This window comes from Sinocyclocheilus rhinocerous, unplaced genomic scaffold (assembly GCF_001515625.1).
Source record: "Sinocyclocheilus rhinocerous isolate Xijiao unplaced genomic scaffold, SAMN03320098_v1.1 scaffold1160, whole genome shotgun sequence".
NCBI lineage: Eukaryota > Metazoa > Chordata > Actinopteri > Cypriniformes > Cyprinidae > Sinocyclocheilus > Sinocyclocheilus rhinocerous.
In genome coordinates, this window is record NW_015635060.1 from 825,356 (window position 1) to 836,936 (window position 11,581).

An 11,581-nucleotide genomic window follows, 5' to 3' on the forward strand; every position below is an offset into this window, starting at 1 on the left:
AATCACACAGAGTACATTTTTCATTTAAAAACATGAGATGCAGTGGGATGGGGAAAAAAACCCGCCATAAAGTCTCGATATATGTTCTTTTTCAAAGTTACACTTGCATTAATTTTACATAGCTTTCTAAACATGCGGCTCCTTTGTGCGAGATGCGAGTGCAACGGTGATAGATGTCCCTCTAGAAAATGCGCGAAATATGTGTTCTGTGTGAACGGCTTCGTTTCAGTTTTGATTTAAACAAGCTCTTCTCCGCATTGATGTTCTCTTTTTCCGCAATATTTTTAATGAACAATGCAGCAGCGCCGCATCTAGTGGCTTCAACTGGATAGGTTAACACAGGGGTTCTCAAACCTCTCCATGAAGTACCCCCAGCACTGCACATTTTGTATGTCTCCCTATATCTGACACACCCACTTCAGGTCTTGCAGTCTCCACTAATGAGCTGATGAATTGAATCAGGTGTGATAGATAAGGGAGACATACAAAATGTGCAGGGCAGGGGGTACTCCAGGACAGGTTTGAGAACCGCTGGGTTAACAAAAACATTATAATGCAATGACCCTTACATCGTCATCGCATCTTGTGCGCCACTGATAAGGCTGCCTCCTTAACGCCTACCTAAAATTTGAATGCAACGTTTTTGCATTCGAATGAATGATTTTAGCAAATGGCTGCAATATAACAAAGAGTGAAAAATTTAAGGGGGTCTGAATACTTTCCGTACCCACTGTATATATATATATATATATATACATACCAAAAACAAACTTTAATATAGTCAGCAGTAATATTATGTATAAATATGCACCTTACAAAAAATAAAATAAAATAAAATACTTATAATAGCCAAGAGACCAAAACATGCTGGCTTTGATGTAGTCAGTCACAATATTATGTATATAAATAAATATGCGTTATATAAAAAAAAATAATAATAAAATACTCCATAAATCACTTACCAGTCCAAGCAGGCAGCGGACCTCATAAATAGCACCGATGCAGCCCAGGAAGCCCATAAGCATTGACAGAGATCCAATCCCGATCAAGATGTAGGTGCCAACTTTCAGCGTTGTGGAGGACTCATCTGCATGAACAACAAAGACAGAAAACAATAGTCACACTCTCTGACAATGCCAACTTAATAGAAAAAGTACATTAAAAAAAACCTTCAGATGTTTAGATGCTGAAAATGAATCAAGATCACTTCTCTTTAGTGATTATTATTTGATCTAACACTACAAACACAATTAAAACCACACTAGCAAAACAGCCCTAATTTTAAGTTTAGGAGATGCTGAAAATGAAACCGAGGTTGTGAGGAAAGGGGAGTGTACATGGCAGATTTTCAGCGCTCATTTCTTTCTCTTCTGCAGCTACAGTCTTGCTTCAGGCTTTGCAGCTCAATTTCCGATGTGTGCAGAGGAAGATGTCACTTTGACATGAAAACACTGTCTAAAAAAAGGTGTTGGTGTAGTAAGTGAAAATAATTACCATGTCATAACACTTCTCTTATCAAAATACCTTATCAATATTTTTAAACAGTGTAACCTAGATTTATGCCAACTGAATTTTATGTGTCTAATAATGGTATTTGCAAAGCTTTCAGACAGATTAATATTCATTTCACTATTTGAGTAAGACCAAGTAAAAAGGCAAACCAACTTTTATCACTTCTATCAGTATGGCAAAACACAACAAGCCTTCTAGGCTTCTGTAGTTGCTCAGTATATAAATGTGGTTTTAAGATTAGTCATTTGGAAACTTTTGTCATCATGCATTCTAATGTCGAAGTCCCTTATTACAGTGGTACAGCAGTTGGTGCTGATCTGTGCAGCTTACGTGGTTAACAAGTTGTTCTTGCTATCCTTAGCTTCATACAAACCAGTAGCATTTGAGTAATTAAAGATCTGAAACTAACAGTCAAGAGATCGAAAAGTATAGTCTGCACAAAACAGACAATGAGTGCATAGCCTCTTGCAATTCACAGCAGAAATGAGTTTGGCTGCTTATAGTTGTTTTTCAAGATTCTTTAATAGATAAAGAGGACAAAGAGATGTGGCGTGTGGCTCTGAAGAACCATCAAGTCCTCTATAACCATGTGATCCTCAAAGAAACCACAAAAACATATCTCTAGCATGTGTGTAGGAAGTAGAGCTGTCAATTGAACATACTGATTTAGTGCAATTTATTATATATATATTTTAAATGTTGTGTGTGTGTGTATATAGATAGATAGATAGATAGATAGAACTGTTCAAAAGTAAGATCAGAATGATTGTTAATGTTTTTAAAGTCTCTTATGCTCATTAAAGCTGTATTTGATCAAAATAAAGTAAAAACTGTAATATTGTGAAATATTTTTAAAATAATGGTTTTCTATTTTATTCTAACCTGGAAACGATTCATTTTCATCAGCTTTTACTACAGCCTTCAATGTTACATGATCCTTGTGAAATCATTTTAATATGCTTATTATCAATGTTGGAAACTGTTTTGCTTCTTAATAGGGGTGTAACCTCAGGCAGGTCATCAGTGACCACAGCTCGTTAGTTTAGAAAAGAGCATTTCATGAAATATTAGACTACATACTGATTATATTTTACTTTACCTGTTAGTGATGTCTTAATTATTGAACATGTTTAAATAAATATTTTATGAATCAAGTTATGACAGGCACTGTGTAAATGAATATATTTCAACAGCAAATAGAATATATTCTATATATAGAGAGAGATATTCATTATATTCAAAATAAAGTAACAGTACAAGTCTTTACTATCACTTTTTTTTAATCAATTTAACATATCCTTGCTGAATAAAAGTATTAATTTCTTTAAAACAAAAAAAAACAAAAAACCTTGGCTACTGACCCCAGACTTTTAAATGGTTGTGTATATTGTTAAAAGGATTTCTATTTTGAATTAATGTCTTTCATTAACTATCCTGAAAAAAGAATCACAAAAAAGGAACAAGACTTACTTTTCTTCATTCTTTTTTTTTCATGAATTAATCAGCATATAATTTTATTGATTGACAGATCTAACAGTAAAATATTCACAGCCTTTCTTCCAATATTCAGTCCGTCAGTACATAAATTCATCTAAAACAAACACCAGTTCCCAAAACTATGAGGTTATTTTGCCCTGGTACGACCTTAAAAGCAAAACTGTGACATCACGGTTGTGATAGATAACTATTTTGTTTTATAAACTGAGAATAATAAATGGTCGGTAGATTACCTCTCAACTCAAGCAAGAATTCTGCGTCACATTTCAAAACATATGCTTCCTGCCTAAAGCATAACATCTGGTACATTTAAAATTTCCACAACCTCACCGTGTGTTTGCTCATACAGGAGTTGCCACGACGTTCTCAAGGTACTGTTGCAAACACTCCTCTACATCTGCAAAAATGCAGTCCCAACAGCCCCGGCAGTGGTTTCTACTGGAAAAATAACCTTGGAAGGGATACGATTTTATGCCATCAGCCGAAACCATTTGCTTTGACCTTTCAAGCACCATTTATACGCTATGAAAGGTAAATACACCAAAGAATTAGATATTTTATTTGTCATCAATATTAAAGCGCAAGTACTTGTTTATTTCTTGCATTTAGATTTAACTTTGGAACCCTGCACATAGTTGGACATACCAGTCTCCAAACAACCAAACACTGACTCATGCTGTAACATGTTCTGGGTGTTAAGTTGTATAACTCTACTGCACAAATGAATGTGCCATTTGAAAAGGAAATAAAACCTTTACGTAAAGAATAGGGATGAGATCACAACAATCTGGATAATGAGAAAACTCCTAAGACGCCCTTTTATAGCCATGCAGTTGTGTGGAAGTCTATTAAAAACAACCTGGGAGGAAGGGAAGAAAATACAGCTGAGATCAGAGAACACACCTTCCCGTTATTTTCGAGCTCAATAGGGCCCTAAACCACAGACTAACAAAGTCAACAAACAAACTCCTTGTGCAGCGCAGCGTGGGAGCGACCATGACAGAACCCTTAGAGTAAAACACGGGACTACTGGACCTTGTGCTATCAAAAAGGCAAGGGCAAAGTTGAGGGTCTCCAAGTATGAGGATATCCTAAGATATTCCCTGCTATCTCCAGAGGAACAGCTGAATCTGAAAAAAAAAAAAAACAATGTTTCTAAAATGGTCACGATAACAGAGACTCCAGCGCTGCGATATCTGGAGACGCTGGAATAGATAAACAGGGGACAGATGTAAAATATGAGGTGAGATGGGAGAGGAAAGAATGGCGGTGTGACTAGCTTGGCAAACAATTTTAGAGCTGGTGAACTTCACATAAATATTCGCTTGCAGTAATTTAACCGAGCATGTGCTATATATAGACTTCTCTAAACTTCCATCTTGACTGAGGGAATTGGTTTGGTAGCTTGGTCTTATGAAAATATTTAAAGGGCTCATATGACGTTGCTAAAAAGAACATTATTTTGTGTATTTGGTGTAATGAAATGTGTTTATGCGGTTTAAGGTTCAAAAAACATTATTTTCCACATACTATACATTATTGTTTCTCCTCTATGCCCCGCCTTTCTGAAACGCGTAGATTTTTACAAAGCTCATCGTTCTGAAAAGCGAGGTGTGCTCTGATTGGCCAGCTATCCAGTGCGTTGTGATTGGCCGAAATCCTCAAGCGTGTGACGAATATGTTACGCCCCTTACCCTACTGTGATGCTTTGTCCTGGCGCGACGAGACAAAACCAATAAAACCCATTACAAACGAGGCATTTGTTGCATCCAGTGGGGACATAATTACTGATTATAATGACTTATACTGTCTTTTTACGCGTTGCTTTGCTTCGCGCCGCATAACCATAAAACCATGTCTGCATTTGTGATCAGCGAAATGACAAACAACAAGCGCTACTCTACACTGCTCAAAACTCGCGTTTGAATCATCAGTGGCAAATTCTTTAAATATGAAAACATACTTACAGACTGTGAGTCAGAACAGCCGGCATTGAAAGCTACTATCCCAGGAAACAGTCCGCCTTAAAATGCGTTGCACACACACACAAATATTTGGTTTGAACTGTTCTGGAACAGTGTTGAGACTTTAGTCTTTGCAACTTTAGGGATCTTATCAATTCACTTACAGCTTGTAACACTCCAAAGACAAAGGAAAACTTGAAATTGCAATTATTGAAATTATCTTGTTTGAACTTGTTTGTTCATCTAGACTCAAAGCTGCTTGCTAGGAACTGTATTTCTTCATGGAAGTTTCACGTTTAATGAGCAAATAAAATATTTAAACTCAAATCAATATCATTTGTCTAATTATTTACTCATCTCACAACAACATTTTCCTGCTTATATTACTCAGCTCTTTGCCAAATAAGTAAGTAATTATCCTTTAATTACATTCCAAAACAGAAAGTCACACTGGTTTGAGGGTGAGTAAATTATGAGAATTTTCATTTGTGGTTCAACTATCCCTTTAAAATAGCCTAAAGTTTAGTTCAGTGCCAAATCTGTGATGAACAGTTTGGAAGCCTTAAATAATAAATCAAGAGGATTTACGCTGGTTTTCCACCCTCATTTTCCTGTTCCACTTTCCTGTCTCCGTGGCTTTGGCTGTCCAGACAGAGGCAGTATGGGTACGAGTTTGATTCTCCATAAATCATACAGTTAATCTCTGTTTGGCTTTTGTATCTCATTCATTTAACATTTCTCTCTTCCCTTATTTTGCTTTCGCTCTCCGTTTAAACCCTCTCCGATGAGCTTCAGATGGTTTACTTAACATCTGTGCGAGCGCATGTGTGCATGTATAAACACAGAGTGCAGCATAGGAGGGGGTTTGTGGAAAACTTGGTTAATGGCAAAAAAATGAAAACTCCCCACGCCAAACGCACGAATAGCAGCTGCTTTCACGGTGCATTCCCATGTATATCAAATAAACACCAGTATGAACTCAAGAGGCTGGAAAATTGTGTAATCAGCGACATATTGCTCTGCCTCACTGATAACGGTTAACTTATTCTGGTCTGTAGTATATGTACTTTTGTCTGACTCACTGATAACGGTTAACTGTCTGCCAAACCAGAATAAGTTTGGAGTTACTAAGAATTTTAAATGTTTTTGAAAGAAGTATCTTATGCTCACCAAGGCTGCATTTATTGGTAACACTTTACTTGAAGGGGTGTGCATAAGACTGACATGACACCTTCATAATCATGACACAGGAGGTTTTATGCATGTTTATGACAACTGTCATTAAGTGTCATTCGCTCAGTTATGTCATTTTTAATGCAAATATGACATTATTTGACCTAACCCTAACCTAACCCTACCCCTACCCTTACCCCTAACCATAGCTCATAACAAAGACATCTCAAACAATGTCATATTTGCATTAAAAATTACATAACTGAGCGAATGACACTTAATGACAGTTGTCATAAACATGCATAAAAAACCTTCATATTCATGACATGTGTCATGTCATGATTATGTAGGTGTCATGTCATGATTATGAAGGTGTCATGTCAGTCTTATGCACACCCCTTCAAGTAAAGTGTAACCAATTTATTTGATCAAACATATAGTAAGAACAGTAATATTCTGAAATATTATTACAATTTAAACTAATGTAATTTATTCCTTGGAGTGATGGTAAATCTGAGTTTTCAGTATACACACACACACACACACACACACACATACACATATATATATATATATATATATAAACACATATTATATACCAAATAGATAAATGTCTTTAAGCCACGGCCCATACCCTTAAAGTTTACCTTGCCATCACTTACATACATATACATATATATAAAAATGTATGATAAAATATAAATTAAATATTAAATTAAAAATTAAATTAAATTAAATTAAATAAAAAATAAAAAATAAAAAATTTAATTAAATTAAATTGAGCGAATTCAGGTTAACCTGTACTATGTGAACAGAATGGAAACAGACCTGAAGTAATGATACAACTATGAGAAAAATAATTGCGATGTATGAACTTATGATTGTCCAGCATGAAATCATTTGTGCTGCCATCTAGGGGTGTGCGATATTGACAAAAAAATAATATCTCGATATTTTCTGGGATTTTATCGATGACGATAATTAGACGATATTTTGCTGAGTGTGTTGTTGTGCTGGTACCTTAAGGACTGCCGAAGACAGCTGACTCATAATGTTTTTAATATTCTTCATATTCTGTGTGGTGGTCAGTTCATACTGATAGAAATTAATCTTTTCCAATAAGTTTAAACAGATTTTTACATTTTATGGGCATTTTTACCGTTTTGAATGGTTTTTGCAAAATACTCGATAATGTCAAATCGCACATCGTTAAAACGACAATTACGATATTATCGCAGACGATATATATCGCACACCCCTACTGCCATCATAAATCTTTGCATTTCTGACCAATGGCAGCCTGGAGATGGTAACCTGTTTTAATAAGACATACTCTCAGGGACACCATTACATACATCAGAACAGGAAATTAGGTTGGTGTTTTTGTACTTACGCAAAACCGTGATGAAACTCTGGTTATCCAGGATGACCCATAGTCCAAAGCCCATGATTACAGCTCCAAAAATCTACAGGGCAAAAGAAACAGGCATGAACAAACATAAAGTGTGCTTGTCACCTTCTTGACCCATTTGGTTCCTCAGAGCTGATCTTAGTTTAAACTGTGACTGGACTGTGGATAAGAGCACTGTGCTGCTGCCATTAACATACTCTAGATAGTTGCTAAAGAGAGAAAGGAACTATCCACTGAACTGAGTTCTCATGCACTCCAGACCCAAAGTTCAAAACTAATGGGTCCGAGGTGTCCTCTAAATGAACTGGATCAGAGAAGTTTAATTTCCTCTTGTCAGGGGGCAGTTCCCCTGTATCAGTCTGGCATCTGTGGCTTGTCCTCTATACCACTATGGAGAGGAAAGTAGTAAAGCAGCAGGCTTCTGTACAATTAAAGGGTCTTCAGAAGGAAAAACCAGAGAGAGTCACACACATGCTTTTCATTAGCCTTTGACCCTTGAGACACAACAGGTCAAGTTGAAGGTTTCTAAAGAATTGCAACAGAGAGCAAGCCTGCTTCCTTACTAAGTGTGAACAATTTCCTAACAGGGATTTCCCACATACACCTACACCACACTGCTGGGTATTTCGGTTTTTGCCTAATAATAATGCAAATACATGTACAATGGCATGACAAAATGGTTTTAAAAAAGTAAAATAAAACGTTAATATACTATACTAAATGTCGTCAATATACTCTACTAATAAATATATTCAATAATGAATTGTAATAATTTGTATTTGTATTTACATGTCCACATACGCCATGCCCAAATGGGAAATGTGGCAAAAGGGGAATAAAATAAAAAACTCAAAAAGTGAATTATTAAGTGGATACTTAACCTTTGGTTCTAAAAGCTTAGCTAGCTCATACTCACTGTTGAGCCACTTGTTACTTATGCATAAATACAGTTATATTATTAGAAAGATGTCTTAAAGAAATAATTGTAAATAAAAACAGATTTTTTTTTTTACAGTAAAACAGCCTTTTACTGGTTTCTTTAAAGGCTGTCTATTTAATTCCAGTAATGTAGTCACTTCCTGTTTGTTGCTGCCGCATTTTGAGTTTGAGCTCCATCAAGTTAATTCTTTATCATCTATTTTTTATCCTAAAATCAATTTTATAAACCATAATTTCCGTTTCTATAACGTGTGTATCCCTATCGTATTCTACAACAAAAACAATCAGAGCGCCTTGTTATCACTAGTTTTATTTTGATTTCCCGAGTCCGCTATTAGCTTATAGCCCGTTAGCATTGCCAGCGTGGTTGCCGCTAGTCTCAGTCTCAGACGTCACGCCCACAGACCGTTGGCTGAACAGCCGTCAGTCTGAAGGTCTGGCTAAGCAAGACTAGGTTGCCGCTAATCTCGCTTACATTGCTAATACTCTATTCACACACATTACCATTGTTTTACTCACTGTTACTTGCTTTAATGGCGGATGTGTGTCTACCTTTGAGTGCAGGTGAGGACATGTTCAAGCTGCATTCGGTGCAGCTCGAGCTGGAGACCGTGGAGAAGCAGATCCGCAACCTGGTGGAGAAGGAGGCCCAGCTGAGAGAGCGGAGAGCCGCGCTGGAAACATCCCGGGCTGACGCTCATAAGTCCGGGGTAAGTATTCTCGATGTTTCTGCGCAGATACCCGCGATCCTGAATGGCAACGAGAGCATCGGCACGGTCGTGCTGCACGCAGGGGTTAACGACACCAAGCTACGGCAGACGGAGACACTGAAGAGGGACTTCAGGAGCCTGATCGAGACGGTGCGCAGCACATCGCCTGCGACGACGGTCATCATGTCAGGACCACTTCCCACATATCGACGAGGACACAAAAGTTTCAGTAGACTTTTTGCTTTAAATGAATGGTTATTGTCATGGTGTAAAGAACAGAAACTGCTCTTTGTTAATAATTGGAATCTTTTCTGGGAGCGTCCTAGGTTTTTCGCGCTGATGGCCTGCACCCCAGCAGAGTCGGAGCGGAACTCCTGTCGGACAACATCTCCAGGACGCTGCGCTCCATATGACTAGTAAGCCAATTCTCAAATAACTGCTATGATGGCTTTTGTTCTACTCTCTTAAATGATAGAAGTACTTGCAAATAGTGAGGTCAAAATATAAATTTAATGCAGGATGTAGAAAAAATGTGATCATGATTAAACCAGAAAAATGCTAAATAAATGAACAAAAACCATTTCTAAAGTTTGGGTTCCTAAACATAGATCATTCGCACCCAAAGCAGTTATTGTAAATGAAATGATCACAGATAATAGTTTTGATGTACTCTGCTTGACTGAAACCTGGCTAAAACCAAATGATTATATTGGTCTAAATGAGTCTACTCCACCAAGCTACTGTTATAAGCATGAGCCCCGTCAGACTGGTCGTGGCGGCGGTGTTGCAACAATATATAGTGATATTCTCAATGTTACTCAGAAGACAGAATACAGGTTTAACTCATTCGAAATACTTATGCTTAATGTTACACTGTCAGATATGCAAAAGAAATCTATCGTATCTCTTGCTCTAGAAAACAGGATACAGGTTTAACTCATTCGAAATACTTCTGCTTAATGTTACACTGTCAGATATGCAAAAGAAATCTATCGTATCTCTTGCTTTGGCTACTGTGTATAGACCACCAGGGCCATATGCACTATGCAGATTTCCTCTCAGACCTATTGGTTATTGTTGATAAAGCTAATTGTCGGCGATATTAACATTCACGTTGATAATACAAATTATGCATTAGGACTTGCGTTTACTGACCTAATAAACTATAGATTTAATTATATCGCATGGAATTGATCTTACTAATATAGATATCGTACCTCAAAGTGATGATGTTAATGACCATTTCCTTGTATCGTGCATGCTGCATATTACTGATATTAACTATATGGCTCCGCGTTATCGTCCAGGAAGAACTATTGTTCCAACCACTAAAGATAGATTCAGAAATAACCTGCCTGATTTATCTCAACTGGTCTGTGTACACATAAATACACATGAACTAGACAAAATGACTAGCAACATGGACACTATCTTCTCTAATATATTAGAAGCTGTTGCCCCCATCAAATTGAAAAAGATTAGAGAAAAATGTACTGCGCAATGCTACAACAGTAATACCCATTCTCTCAAGAAAGAAACTCGTAGTCTTGAGCGCAAATGAAGAAAAACTAACTTGGAAGTTTTTAGAATTGCGTGGAAAAACAGTATGTCCAGCTATAGACAGGCTCTAAAAGCTGCCAGGGCCGAGCAAACTCGTCGTTATGTTTAGGTCACGTCCCAAAACCATTCAAGCTGGCGGTTATTAAGCCTCTTATTAAGAAACCACAACTAGATCCTAGTGAACTGGCAAATTACAGACCCATTTCATATCTTCTGTTTATGTCTAAAATTTTCGAAAATGTTGTGTCTGCTCAATTGTGCTCCTTCCTGCAAAAAATTTATCTCTACGAAGAATTTCAGTCAGGTTTCAGGCCCAGGAGTCCGCTTTTAGTTATTATGCCGGCCGCAGTTGGAATCAGCTTCCAGAAGAAATCAATCAGATGTGCTAAAACATTAGTCACATTTAAATGCAGACTCAAAACTCATCTGTTTAGCTGTGCATTTACTGAATGAGCACTGTGCAATGTCCGAACTGATTGCACTATATTTTATGTATAATCATTTTCTATTCTTAACTGTTTTAAATTCATTTTAAACCTCTTAAATCAATTTTAAAATCATTTTCAAAGTTTTAAATTCCTTGTTTTATTGTTGTGATTATTTATTTATTTATTTTTTTCATTTCTTTTATGTAAAGCACTTTGAATTACCATTGACGTGTATGAAATGTGCTATGTAAATAAACTTGCCTTGCCTTGACTTACAGTCAAAAATTTGGGTGTTACATTAGACAACAACTTGTCTTTTGAAAATCATATTTCCCATGTTACAAAAACAGCATTCTTCCATCTTAGAAACATTGCCAAGTTACGAAA

The 11,581-nt window shown here is 36.7% G+C and overlaps 1 protein-coding gene across 2 annotated transcripts in view; it reads right to left on the minus strand.

The window, feature by feature from the left end:
- The window catches only part of LOC107746573 (CD82 antigen-like), a 41,602-nt gene that overhangs the window by 10,026 nt on the left and 19,995 nt on the right, over nt 1–11,581 (minus strand). For both annotated transcript variants that reach the window (XM_016560835.1, XM_016560834.1), the window contains exons 3-4: nt 7,540–7,612; nt 963–1,087 (exon numbers count right to left, since the gene is read on the minus strand). In XM_016560835.1, coding sequence (XP_016416321.1) covers nt 963–1,087; nt 7,540–7,612 — 198 coding nt within the window. The remainder of the gene's footprint in view (nt 1–962; nt 1,088–7,539; nt 7,613–11,581) is intronic.